The sequence below is a fragment of the Dunckerocampus dactyliophorus genome, chromosome 5, assembly GCF_027744805.1.
Source record: "Dunckerocampus dactyliophorus isolate RoL2022-P2 chromosome 5, RoL_Ddac_1.1, whole genome shotgun sequence".
Taxonomy (NCBI): domain Eukaryota; kingdom Metazoa; phylum Chordata; class Actinopteri; order Syngnathiformes; family Syngnathidae; genus Dunckerocampus; species Dunckerocampus dactyliophorus.
In genome coordinates, this window is record NC_072823.1 from 16,489,699 (window position 1) to 16,504,286 (window position 14,588).

At 42.4% G+C, this 14,588-nt stretch overlaps 1 protein-coding gene across 13 annotated transcripts in view; it reads right to left on the reverse strand.

Moving 5' to 3' along the window:
- frmd4a (FERM domain containing 4A) overlaps nucleotides 1-14,588 on the reverse strand; it is a 126,017-nt gene that overhangs the window by 57,041 nt on the left and 54,388 nt on the right. For 2 of the 13 annotated variants that reach the window (XM_054777035.1, XM_054777033.1), the window contains exon 1: nucleotides 4,282-6,511. The exons of 5 other annotated variants lie outside the window; for them this stretch is intronic. In XM_054777035.1, coding sequence (XP_054633010.1) covers nucleotides 4,282-4,452 — 171 coding nt within the window. In that variant the 5' untranslated portion in view covers nucleotides 4,453-6,511. Of the gene's footprint in view, nucleotides 1-4,281; nucleotides 6,516-14,159; nucleotides 14,557-14,588 lie in introns of those variants that run through there. 6 more of the 13 variants (XM_054777031.1, XM_054777043.1, XM_054777029.1 and 3 more) reach the window with 6 other exon arrangements.

Genomic DNA, 14,588 nt, shown 5'->3' on the forward strand with positions numbered 1-14,588 from the left:
CCAATCCACACTCAAAAACTCTTGGGAAATGAATATATTCCAGGAATAGATTTTCCCACACACAGATCCTGATTTTTGGCAAAGAGAACAAAGGCCAGATTGGGATAGTGATCAAAATTCCTCAGAAGGACGTCACTCGTTCAACTTCGAGCTCTCTCCAATAAATACTTTGGAAAGGGACAAGACCTGGAATGGAAGGGCACACATATTTGCCTGACTGGATAGCTGCCTGCCTTTGGTAAGATAAGTGATGTCTACGTAAACTATGACAAGATAAATGATACATTTGAATTTAGCAGAGTTTCGGGGGGAGCCTCTGGCAGTCACACTGGACTCTTCTTCCAAGAAACACACTTGTTTAAATCCAACATTACTGGACAGAAGATGTAAGCCTAAAAGAGTTGATGTAACAGACTATAGACAAATGCACTAACAGCAAGAGGATCGGTGTCTGCTTTACTGTATATTTTAGGATTCTACTGCAGCGTCTGCTTCCTGTCATGGGACACAGCGACCGACAATGTTGTTCCCTCAGGAAAAAGCACCTGGTCAGTTGTGGGCAGTAAAGTGGCTTGGTTTTTAAAAATACACTGTAATAGATGGCATGGGAACACGCAAAATGCTAAATTATGAATATTTGCTACTACCTGTGTTGACAAATGCTACAAATAGGTCATAATAAGGAAAATGGTGCCTTACAAAGCCACATTATGCACCATCTTGACTATGCCAGCATCAAAGTAAAAAAGATACCCATCACAACCAAAAATATGCTGTGCATATACAGCCTATTCTACGCTGCCAGGTGGATTATAGTACGAGGTACAGTGTTCCCTCACTACATCGTGGTTCACCTTTTGTGGATTCGCTGTTTTGCAGATTTTTTAAAGTGCAATTTTGCATATTTTTGTTAACAGCATATGAACGTACATTGTGTTCTGCATCCTTGTGGTGATTTAGAGCGATCTATTGGTGTTCTGTTGTTATTGTATTTACTACTGCTACCAGTAGTGTTGAAAACTCACGTGAGAGTTGAAGACGTGTGCAGTTCCACCTTGTCTATGTGTTTATGTGCCTGCACGAGCATATTAGGAACCCACAGCAGACAATAGCCGGCTAAATAAAAAGCCACAACAGTCCTTATTGGCTAAGGAAGAACCCGTCCATTGTGTTCTGCGTCCTGATTGGCTGTAGACCACTGTCCATCACTCTCCTTTGTGCAGTTTCCTGTTGTGGTCAATAGTAGCTAGCAAACTACCTAACTGTGTGAGCTGCTTTCTAACTGACAATAAACAATAGAAGAGGAAGCTAACCGGCTAAACGAATCTTCGGTTCAAGGAGTAGGACGAGGAAGACGACAACGGCAGGAGCAATGTGCTTTAATAGGGATACAAAAACGCTACAGCCGAACGGCGCCAGGACGAGGCACGGTCAAAGGAGTGAATACACATGAGTTACTTCATAATTTCTTGTGTCCAACCTAATAGAAAATTCAAACAAAATTTGAACCCAGAGTGTTTAAACAAGAGAGAAATGTGAGAAAATGTTTATGCCTTTCTGAGTAAAGTGTATAAAGGGTATTGTGAGGGGTTTTACAGCCTTAAAACGTACAATAATCGCAAACAAATAAAGTTGGCTACTTCGCAGATTTCAATTAATGCGGGCTATTTTGGGAAACTATCCCCCGCGATAAACAAGGGAATAGTGTATACAATTTTTAAGTTGCGTGTGTTGTATAAAAACTATGTTTAGATTCATCCCTGCTAATGTTATTAGTATTCACGACAACAGGCCCTAATTTAGGATGGAGACTGAAATTATCTGACAGTATGTGACAAGATTGGTGAGTTTGCTTGTACTTAAACACAAAATTCAGAAACTCAGATGAAACCAGCTGTTTCCCTAAGATATCCTGCCTTTAGGACAGGGTCGGCTGCCACAAAAGGAAGGAGGAAAACCAGTAATGCACACAACTGAAATCAATATGAAAGGAAAGCAACGGCAGAAATGACAATTACCCAGAGACACTGTTTAACGTGTCCGAAGTCGAACACTGCCCTCAGACGCATTTCCGTATACTAACCCCATTTAATGGGTCATTCCACAGAGGAAAATGTGTGACTGCAGGCTGTTGAGTCAATATTACTCAGGCTGATATACGGAAGTGTGAACACAGTGCAGCTCTCTCTCGTGAGGGGCACAGAAGAGCAAACAACAGTATATTGTTGCCACAAATGCCAACAACTTAAATAAACACTGTTTGACTACTCAGGACATGTTAAGAACATTAAACAGAACACTATCATTTTGACAGACAGTAGATAGCATACTGAAGAAAAGATATGCACAACACTCAGCATACACTTCAATTGAACACAATTAAATGAGATCCAATTAGAGCTGCACAATTAATCAGTTCATCAATGGTTAATCAATTACTCAATTAAGTGACAATTAAGTGGTAATCAATTCATTGTTTTTTTATTTAAATATTTAAATATCCTCAGATTTCGGCCTCTCAAATGTGGATATTTTTTTAATTTCCTTAGTCATCCATGAAAGCAGAACTATTATCTTTGTATCTTAGCCAAAACAAGATAGTCACATATATCAGCTTTGACTTGGAAAACAGTGATGGGCATTTTTGCCTCTTTTCTGATATGTTGCGGCCCCAACCACAACTGTAAGTGTTTACTTCATATTAATTTGGTCCATTTATGGCCTAAGCTAATTGGCCATAAAGGGTGAAAGAGACGCTATTTATTGAAACAACAAGCTTCAGATTGACCGATTAATCAGTTATTAAAATGATCTTTAGTTGCAGTCCTAGATCCAATTCAAATGCTCTGCAACAACTTAAACATACACTCTTTGACTACTCAGGACATGTTAAGAATCTTAAGCAGAACACCATCACGTTGACTTCCACAGTAGATAGCATACTGAAGAAAAGCTGTGCATAACACTCAACGGACACTTCAATTAAAAGGAATTAAAATAACACAATAAAATATACATTTATGATTAAAAAAACAATCAATAAGACAGCTTCCCCACATGGGCAATATTCACTAACGTAAGTATGATTCATATTGACGCACACTAAAAGCATTCAAGCGTGCATGCCAATTGTGTGTCTAGGTGTTGTATTGAAAATATCAGAGGAAGCAAGGCTCAGAGGCAAAGCAGTGGGGCTTATATATCCCCTTCCTGCAATCTGACACTGTGTCACTCCCTCACTGCTTCACGTTGGATTCCACCACTTCATCAGGCCAAGGGGGGCATATTGTTCAGAAGAGGATGTTTGGTAGGTGTTAAGTTTTCAGGCATGAGTCCTACTCTAAACCAGCAGGGGGTGTTAAAGATGGGTTTGGTTTGGAACCGGCCTGTTGCATTGCTTCAGTTTCCTTTCATTGTGTTGCCGTTCCCTAAGGATGCTTCAAGGTGGTTCCAAGGAACCACAAGAAAACACAATTGAGGACAAAGGTAGGAATAGGCTTTGTTCATGCAAAATAAGTGCTCTAAAGTGTACAATAACGGTTTCCTAAAGAGTGCCGTGTGTGCATTTAGAAACAGGCCAGCTCTCTTTCTTTTTATGTGTTGGATTTGTTCTGGTGGTCCCAGCTGCAAAAGGGCCAGCAAAACATCCATGGAATACTAATCGCTCAATGAAAGCACCGAGTGCAGAGTCAGATATCAGCAAGCGAATACTGATGGAACCATTTTGCTGATTCACAGCTAGGAACAAGAGACAAAATGTGCTTTTACGAAGCATTAAAATCAATAATACTACTGAAACAAGTACATTTAGAATATCAAAAGTGACCAGGGAGTTTGTTTTAACCTAAGGCGATGGGGACACAGTGAAAGCCAATAAAAGCTTTGGATGTAATGTATCTTCCTTTCACACACTTACTCAAACACGAAGCAGCCTATTTGCCGAGGCTTCCTAGCAACGCGATTTCCTGTAAAAAAGCGCTGCATCCTGAGCAGAACAATTACCAACAAAAGCATGCACACCATAACACAAAGCTGATTTGCGTTCAACTTCATACATAGGATAGAGCTGTGTTCTGAAACTGTGAGCACCACTATCAAAATCACCTCCGCAACATCTAACACAGTTCTTTCATTGTGATGAATGTAGACAATCAGCCTTGCTTAACCCTTCCCCTGATGGTGGTCTGCAGCCTGAAGGACATCAGCACAGGTTACTGCACAATAGAAAACAAGGACAGTGCATGTCTGTTGGTTTTGTGGTTACCGTGGGGTAAATCCTACCTGGTACAGTGGCCTTGAAACACACCCGTGAGTGTGTAAAAGTTTCAGAGGACCGTGAAAGCTCCTGGCATGCACACCGAGACGTCGAAAAGCTGTGGAAGTGAGAGTCCATAGAAGACTCTGCTGCTGGGTACAGACTGAATCATCTATGCTTGACCACAGAGCCTCCATGACTGGATGGTAAAGACTACTTCCTGAAGCTGACACACTCTCTTAAGACCTTAAGTGCCCAGATGAACCATTTCAAGTTAGCATCCCCCAAGACTCCAGAAATGAGCGCCTATGATCAGCCTTTAATTTCCTCCTGAGACCACTTAGATAAAATAATCGGTTCATTTTTGGACATTAGCCAGAAATGGCTGCCCTGTCCTGCCTGTCTCTCTGGGATGCTTCCTCAAGGTCAAATCCTGCAGGTCCTGCTGTCCCAGTCCCACACAGCTAATGGTCCCTGGTGACCTCCTCTTCTTCCTTGCCTTAATCTCTCCTGCTGAAACACTCATGCCTCACTTCGTCTGAATCGCCAAAAAAACAAACATTCTCACTAAGGAAATGCAGCCGCTCTCCTCGACTCTCTCACCCTGCTAGTTGTTTTTAAAGTGATACACACCACTAAACAAAATATATACCAGCATGCTATAATTCGGAATCTGTGAGCACACAGTAAATGTGCAACAAGTGTAACCATAATCAGTAAACTGCAAAACTTAAATGTGAGCTTATTTTTTACCATTGTGCAACTGTGGCCGCATATGACCACATGGAGGCCATACAGACTCCCAAGCCTTGTCCTTTTGTGTGAAATTATGCATTCAACTAGTTCCAAAAGTCAGACTTTGAAGATGCCAGCTTCTACACTTCCACTTTTAAAAGAGAGATTAAATAAATATAGTCAGATTTTCCACTTTGCTTTCATTTTTAACCTCACAAAATCTTGACAATATTTAAATGTCCCTGTGCAGTAGTTCTCTGCTATTCTACCAAAGCCACCCTGACTGTGGGTGGATTAAATGGCCTCTCTGGATTCATGGAAGGTTTTGTCGATAATAGAGGCCACTGTTGTCCTTCTGTGTAATGTTTTGTTTTTGCCTAAAACTATTATGGAACCAAACTTACAAAAGCTTTAAAGGTCCCCTATTATGCAAAATTGATTTTTTAATGACGTTATAACAGTAATATGTGACCCTAGAGCCTGTTTCTGAACACCAAATGTGAGAATCTTTCATCTCCCTCACTTGTTTACTCCATCTTTGAGAGAAGAAGGCACCCAAACAAGAGCTTTTGAATTTTTCATGACATCATAAAAGAAAATCTCCTTCATGGACATGATACCACCTGACCTGACCCTTGTTAGAGTAGCCCGCCCTGTGTACACGCCCACCAAAAGCAGCCTTCACTACACATCTTAAAATAAATCCTAGATCTCTGCCAACTATCCATTAGAGAGCTGCGAACATGGGATTTTTCATCAGTTTGTTATTCTTGAGTGAATAGGCTAACCTAGCATGATGTTGCTGGGAAAAATATGACTGTAATGGCGGCACTACATCTCACATACCTATGCTAGTGTTGCTAACATTTGTGTCCTCCCTCACTCCTTAACACTCCTGAGGTGCAGTAGCGCAAATAGCGTTTCTTGGAGCCACACACACCGTCGTAGGCAGGCATGGACAAACAGCCCATTAGCATGAAAGCTGCAGATACACAAAATGATGTGTTGTGTTGCCAGTAGGGTTTACTAAAATCACAATTTTACACAGACTTTTTTCCAAAATCATGGCTAGACTTTGAGCAACAAAATTCAGAGATCGCGTCTGCAAAGATGCAGACACTGCATCAGTCGGTCATGGTAAAGAGAGAGATGAGCCGTAAGGCAAAGCTCTCAATTTACCGGCTGATCGACGTTCCTACTCTCACCTATGGTCATGACCTTTGGGTAGTGATCAAAAGGACAAGATCACAGGTGCAATGAGTGTTCTCCGTAGGGTGGCTGGCTCTCCCTTAGAGATAAGGTGAAAAGCACTGTTATCTCGGAGAGGCTTGGAGTAGAGCTGCTGGTCCTCTGCATTGAGAGGATCCAAATGAGATGGCTCAGGCATCTTGTGAGGGTGCCTTCCGCACGTCTCCCTGGTGAGGAGTTCAGGAAGGCACATCCAAGTGCAGGAGGCCTCGAGGAAGACCCAGGACACGTTGGAGAGACTATGTCTCTCAACTGGCCTGGGAATGCCTCAGGATTCTCCGGGAGTCGCTGGACAAAGCAGCCGGGGAGAGGGAGGTTTGGGCTTCTCTGCTGTCCCCGCGACCTGACCCCAGGTAAGCGGAAGAAGATCGATGAATGTACTTCTAATCCACAATATTCAAAAAAGCCCCACAGTGTTGTGCGAGTATTACATGTATGACTTAATATTTTTTTTAAATACAGTATACGAGAAGTCAAAGTCCATCTGCTGCAGCAAATTCAAAAGCATGCATCTCACATTGCCGAGGATCGGGTTACAGTGGGCTTATCTTACAGTGTCCCATTGAGGGATGGTGGTAAAAAACTTGCTGGGAGCATCACTGTGTGACATCATGACTTGAGAATGTGATCATTGCACGGAGCCTTAGTAGATTTAAAAATGAACAACCGCGTAGTTTCTCAACAGCGTATCTCAGGGCCTCATGTTGCCCTCTCTGCAGTGTCCTGAGAAACCCTTGAGGAATGTGCGGCATTCCTACAGTGTGAATTTTCCAGCATGAATCACGGGGCTGGCTGGAGCTACATTGGGAAGGCTCAACGTGCGCACCTCAGAGGGAACGAAATTTACGAGGGGAGTAAATATTTGTTGAGGTAGAGCTGCGAAGTTAGGTGCTACGGTGCACTGTTCCCATGATTCTGTGTGTGTGTGTGTGTGTGTGTGTGTGTGTGTGTGTGTGTGTGTGCGGATGTCCCACTGAATCCTGGGAAAGGTCAGGCAGACCCAGTGATGTAAACAACCAGTGACATCTGGTGGGATGTAAAAACACTAGTTGGGACTGACAGCTAAAGTCTAAGATGAACCATGTTTCATTTTAGCCTTTTTCTGTAAAATACAGTGGAACCACAAGTGTTGAAGTGGACAATATGGATTTCAGACAACATTTGGGGGCAAAATAAACCCCTAAAATCAAGTAAAACCTGCACTTGTCACGAGACCTCAGCAAATCTCCTGAGACTATGGCTACTTTAGCAAGGGATAATTAAAACAAAATCATAATAATCAAAGAGCAACAAAAATTATCTATGTTTATGCGGTGATGAAGACGCAAAGACATCCTCACATTTTTGACTGGACCTCCACGCCAGCCCCTGGTGCACCCAGCCACCTCACCTTCAGCCTCTACCTTGTATTTGTAGCCACAATTAAAGAACACCGTGGCAAGTTGTCTTGGTCTCTTATACAAATGAGCCTTGCAATCAAGAATTCTGTACATGCATCTCTGTCCAGACTGCTCAGTACAATACGGCTATGTCAACAATAAGTCGATGCAATGCGACTTTCTAGTTCAAGTAGAGCTTTACAAGTGTTTACATCTTGTCATTGGTAAACTTCTTTTTACACTTTAACATGCCAGTGGTTAACTTATTTTTACACACGTATGAGTGTTAAAAATTGTCTGTATAGTTGATAAAGGTTGTATGATTGCAATCCACTCGAATAACAGCACTATCCAGTTTTGATTAAAGGTCATTCCTGTCCCAAAAGACAACCAAGACTTCTTTCCCAACTTCCTCGCCGCGCTCTGTATATTTGCTTCCAAACTTTTCTTACTCCATCTCCTCGCTGCCTCGTTTTAGGTGCATCTCTCAGCCCTCCTCCTGCTCTCTCATTTTCAGTCAGGCGTGCTGCATGCAAGTCACATAGAGGCAAAGCAGTGGAGGGAAATGGGTCACAGACGCTATGAATTCACAAGTACTGTCATGTGGAGCTCTGTGCATACGCAAAAGTTGTACACACATTAAGGCTGCGCAACTAATCTCTAATTTACGAGATATGTTTTTGTTGGTGGTGTTTACTAACACGCACACACACACACACACACACCCACACACACCCACACCCACACAAGCCACTATCACTGCGGCTGAGAGTATAGGTGACAGAGGTGGATTGACTGGGACTGAAATTCAATTCCGATCACTATAATTTAATGTGATTGTGTTAGAGGTGCAAGCGAGAAAATCAATAACATAACTTTATGTGGCTTAAGAGAGGGATGAAGGCAGGGAGCCTCTGCACGTTTGTGTGTGTGTGTGTGTGTGTGTGTGTGTGTGTGTGTGTGTGTGTGTGTGTGTGTTTCCCTTGTGACATGTGTGCACAGAATATGAAGAATCAGTGAGTGTATTCAAAGAGAAACCCAAACCTTTGAATTATCAGGACTGGCAGAGAATGTGACCAAGTTCACCAGCCATAATATGGAACGCGCAAGTACAGTGAACGCTCAAGAAAAAAGGAGCGCACTCTTGAGCTAATCATTCCCTGCACTTTGCCTGGGAGATAAATATTAATGAGGATTACCATGTTACTGCAGGATGCCCACAGGAAAACAAGAGGGGAACAGAGACACTCTCCCTCTCTTTTTTTACTCATGCAAACACACAAGCCACTAGCTGGGCCTAAAAAACAGTTCCAAGAGACATTTGAACATTTGACAATGCGTTCTAGCTCATTCTGCTCTCCTTTGTATGACAGGGTTTACTCACACACGTACTAACAATAACTAACATGAGTGAGTCAATGTGGTAACAAAGGGCACAGATTGTGCTGGGACACTTCACACAAAAGACATTTTGGGATCTGCACATCCTGTTTGGATTCTTCTCATCATCTCAGTGTCTTTTTTCAGCCCCCTTCCAAGCTAGCAGATATTTCTGAGAATGAAGAGGCAGCGATAATGAAGTCATCTTTCCAAGGTCTGCATGAAGGTGGCAGAAAGAGAACGCACAAACACCCACATCTCACACCATCTATCCTCTCGCCGAGAATGTTTTGCCAAGGACAGAGGAGTCCGCTGTCACCACCGCTACCCTGCTAGCATACTGTCTCAATAGAGAAAAAGAAAAAAAAAACATTAGTAACGGTTCACTGGCGTCACCTTCTACTCGCAGCCAAGAGCCGATCATCTCCTCATTGTTTGATCTCATCCAGATTCACTTTGAACGCGCACACAGCTGTGCTGTGAAGCTATAGGTCTGATTTTGGATGGGGAAGAAAAGATAAGGGAGAGAAAAAAGAAAATCACAGCCGAGAGTGATGAAAGGGTGGGAGGCTCACTCCCCCCGCTCACCCGTCCTCTCCCTACTCAAAAACATTCTTCCTCCCTGCGCTGCCTTGGGGAGGAAAGGGGTTCCCTTTCAAGGGAGATGCAAAAGGGCCCTGCAGGGGCCGCCGAGCCTCTAGCTCCAGTTTCGCACAACTCTTTCTTCTTTCCCTTTTCCTCTCTCCCTCTATCTCTGTCTCTATAATTGGACTGACCACAGCGTTCCTGTCTAAAGTCCTGAAGGCTTGATGAGATCACAGGGAATCAATACTGTTGCAAGACAAAACGGAGTAGCCGGGGCTAACACATAATAATAATGGTAATAGCAAGGACAGTGTAAACAAACACTGCTGGTCAACCTCCAATTAGTTTCCCATAGCAAATAAAGGACGTATAAATTGTCACCGTCATAACATTGTTAATTAACCAAACAAAAATCTTAAACTGTTAATATTAAGGTGTTAAAACAATGAAACAGTCTTAATGTTGATGACAAAGAGGCGTAAGGTGAAACTGAGTCAAGTCGCAGATGTGCCACACACATCTAATTTTCTGGCATTCCTAACTGTCACACAAGTGGAAAAAAAGAAGTTAACCACTGTTAATAGTAGTAAGTGTAAACTTATGGTGATGCCAAGTGTTTCAAAGAAAAGACACAAAAAGGCCAAAAAAAGCAAAACAAACGTGCCTTTGCTTGCTGAAATGAGGTCTCACATGATGTCATGATGTCATGGTGAAGGTTACAACCTTTGTTCTATACAACTTTCAAGGTCTTATTGTTCAGAAAAATCTTCGTCGAAATACAACATTTTTGGTACTGTATTATTCTACATGGAAACCAATATATTTACCATAAGTTAAAAGTGGTTATTATCATTAAGAAATCCCAAAACAAAATTATAAATCCTATCTAAGAGGATTTAGACTTATGCGCAGGGGTGCCCATTACGTCGGTCGCAAGCTACTGGTAGATCGCCAAGGTAGTTTGGGTAGATCGCGTAAACGTCACTTTTGTACATGTCATATGACATCGGTCTGCTGACATCAAGCTCCCCTCCTGATTTGCTCTTGCTCCCCCGTGGCGTTTCAAGCTACACACTGAGATACAACTTTCATCTTAATTATTTTGATTACGGATAAACTAACTGAGCGGTAAGATGCTTATATCAATAACAAAAGTTCTCCTTTCACTTGTAGCGGCTAGGTATGTCGAAAAAAAGTCAATTGTTGATGGCTTTGCTTCATGTCATGAACTCTACTACAGAAATGTGTGTTTTCTACACTACCGTTTATTTCATGATGAATTGGAAAATGTGTCCATTGCTGAAAGCTTTTTAATATGTTGCCTTGACTTTGGCTGCATTGTCTTTTGCATAATCATTTTCATTTCTTGTATATCTGTAATGTTTGATAGCAAATGCTAACTGGACGTAATACATGAACTGTGTGTCTAATGAACACTGCAAAGAGATATTAGCGGAACTCAGGTTATGTACAGAACTATTGTGGAATTATCTCTATTGTCATACTGAATATAATTATGTTATCAACTACTTTGAAGTAGCTCGCAGGCTGAAAAAGTGTGAGCGGCCCTGCTTTACCTGTTCCACCACAGCAATTTAAAATATTATTTCTTCGAGTTTCCCATTGCACAAGCATTTTTGTTGTCAGGCTGTCCGCAAATGGAGCCTGACTCTAATGTCCTCACAATTAAATCAGCTTGATGAGAAGTGAGCTTTGCATCCACCTGATGCACACAGAAATGTCCACGGCTGACCTTCTACGTGATTGGTGCAGACAAAGATGTTTAAAGGTAACAAGCATCGATTAGCATTTCCGTCTCACCCCCCTGTCCGGCTTGGTTTAAAGGCCTATATTATGGTAAATTACAGTCATACTATTGTCTGTATGGGCTGCCATTGTTACTTTTCAATAGGTCTTGTGAACATGTGATTGCGCCTATGTGAACTTCTTTTCTTCAGCAATGGACCCCTCCCACGTTGCTCCCCCCTGACAACAACACGTTCACTCAGGGAGCATTTTAGCCTCATAAAAACCGCAATGTTTTGTTGACGTCTCCACACACGTCTGGCTCTTTCTCGTGCTGCCATTCCCGTCTAATCCTTTTGTTTGTTATTTCGTTATTCCTAATTTCACAGTAAAGGCTTGAGAGGCTTAAAGTGATAGCAGGATCACAAAGGCGAGCGATAATCTTAATTCAGACTGCTCACAGAGGTAAACATCTCAAAACAAGCTGTTTATACTGCCTGTTGTTTATCCTAGTGTTCGGAGCATGTTTCTAGTAGTCCCTCAATTTAGACACCAGAAGGGAAGAAGTGTGGCAAGTTTAGAAATAATGGCGAGGAGGAAAATTGCTTTCCTTTGTTTTTTGCTTCATAAAGCATTTCTTTTGTCTGTTCTCCCTGTAGATATCATCTAATAGACACCTACATTCATCACGTATTTAGACACCTGACAGTTTATCTGAATTAAATAAGTGACATGAAACAGATGAAGAGATTGAAGAAAAACACCAAGATTCTACTGAACCCATTAAAGAAATCCAATCACCATGGCAACTGATGGAGTGCTGAGAGTTTGGGAGAAAATGATGTGCATGCACTAACCTCATGTGGATGCTTGGTGCTGAATGCTGAAGGGTATAATAAACAGTAGGTTCCCAAGCGTCCTAATTGCTTTTAATTGGTTCTGAGCTTCAAGAGGGAAACATTTCCCTAACATTCTTTGCAAGCTTTGTGTGCAAGTACAAGACCCCACAGCCTTGCACTCCAAAACAATTGCATATTGCTACACTAAAAAACTATACATTTCTTTTGCCATCATTTCTAGACATTAGATCATTTAAGATCACATTTTTTCATGTTTTCCAAAAGGTCGGTTTAGTGCATGACTTTTTCAAATTAAATCCACGTAAATAACACCATTCATTTCTTCATATGCCTCAATTCAACTGCATTTCTTCAGTCTTTTCTAGAGCGTGAATACATAAATCACAACAAGTAATCCCAACAGGTTTGTGTGAACCCGGCAGGCTGTAAAAAGAATTAGGAGTAAGACAATGCAATCACGCAGAGGACCTCCTTCCGCTACGATGTCAGAAAATCAGCTTTTCTTGTTTAATCAAGGTGATTTCACTGATTGTGTGTGCATTAGCGTGCTAATGTGGCACAGGCAATTACTTCTCGTCAGTGAATATTCTTCGTCTTTCAATCAAGCATTGTACTGAAAATGTCTTTCATTTCAGTTCTTGTCAGTATATGTTTCGCCGAGAAAATCCTAGTAGAAATGGGAATGTAATAAAAATTTTAATTGACAACCTGAGACTCGTTTTCTGATATTTGTATTTTAAGGCTCAAAAGCGCTCTTTGTCATGCAAACCCATGACCAAACAACACAGTTTTAATCCAATTTCAGTGTCATAAAGGCTGTCCGTTAGTTCTCTTGAAAAATTTAACTTGATGCCAAAACTTTCCATGTGCAAATGTATTACCATAAGGGTGAAAAGGACTTATTTTAGAATGGGCTTCAGCAGGATGTTATTAAAGGTACATCTCTACTTGCCACAGTAGAAGCTGTTTTATCCAATGTGAAATGAGGTATTAACATAACATCATGTGTGCTTGACTCCCTCCTCTGTGAACGTGTGCATTCAAAGAAAAAAAAACTACAAAGAGAATTTTCACAGGTGCGAGTGGCATAAAAGCGATGTCATATTGCATATTGAGGGAAGAAAGAGTCAATAGGAAGATGAAATCCAACTAGATGTGATCCTGTAATGTTCGCTCTACTTCAGTTGGGCTCTCTTAATTCCCAGTGAAAGCTGACATCTCGCCATGACAAAAAGAATGGAAAAGGGTATCACGCACACACAAATACACAAGTCAGCTTTGAGTGCTGACACGCTCAGCTTGCTGGTGTGGTAAACAACTTTCCTGAAGAGCACAAAGGGTGAATGAATCACCTGGCAGGTTGCAGCCAGCCTTTGCAAAAAAATCGCACGCACATTCCAAGTCTTAGCTAGAAAACCATTATTACCACGTTACACACACACACACACACACACACACACACACACACACACACATAAAATCTTCAGACAAACAGAGTAATTAATCATTTGAAATCGTAAGCAAGCCGAGCCCTGCTACTTTCCATGGAGCTTGATAGAAGGCTGTGTGTGTCTTGGCTTGATGAAAGCATCTCAGTATCACTTTGAATGTGTTGACAGTGTCGGGCAAACACTTAAAGACGAGCACTCCCACAGTCCTCCGACAACCTTGAGAAGTGAGGACGACAGTTGAATACATTAACGCTGCCAGAAACGGACCGAGCGCAAGGAAGGATTGACAGACTTGCACTGACGGGAAGACAGACCCACACGAGTAATTGTCCACTGTGGAGATTAAAAGCTTTGCTCTTGGCTTGCCTCTCGCCAACTCTAAACTAATGCCGTCTCCTGGATTAGCCTAGAACCGCTTGAAATCCCATTTACACACACAAGACCCGGTCACACAGAGAGAGAAGAACCGCGTCCAAGAGTAGAAAAGGAAGAGATTGAGAAAAGGGAAGTCTGGCCTCACCCTCTCTCCGCTATTCCTTCGGAGAGTCCCGACCGGCAGCTTGAGCATCAGCCGGCGGGTCCTCCCGGGTGTCACCGCTCCCTGGACCAGCATGGTGCGCTCCAGAGTGTCCGTGGGCGTATGAGCATGTGTGCCGCTGAGTGAGGTGGGTGTCCTTGCTGTCCCGTCCAGCCTGGTAGCCGGCTTCACGCGAGCTTGCGCGTGCACAAATGAGAGGTGGGAAAGAGGTGTGTGATGTGTGTAGAAGAAGTCCTTAAGTTCCTCTCTTTGTTGTTAACACTCTGCCCATTCTGCCTGCTCTGCTCCACTCTGCTTCTCACAAGGGTGAATGAGTGTGTGTGAGAGTGGGAGGGAGAGGGAGACGCTTTTGTCTCTCCTCCTCTTGCTCTGACAGCACACACACCCTCCAATCACCCTCCCCTTTCCCCG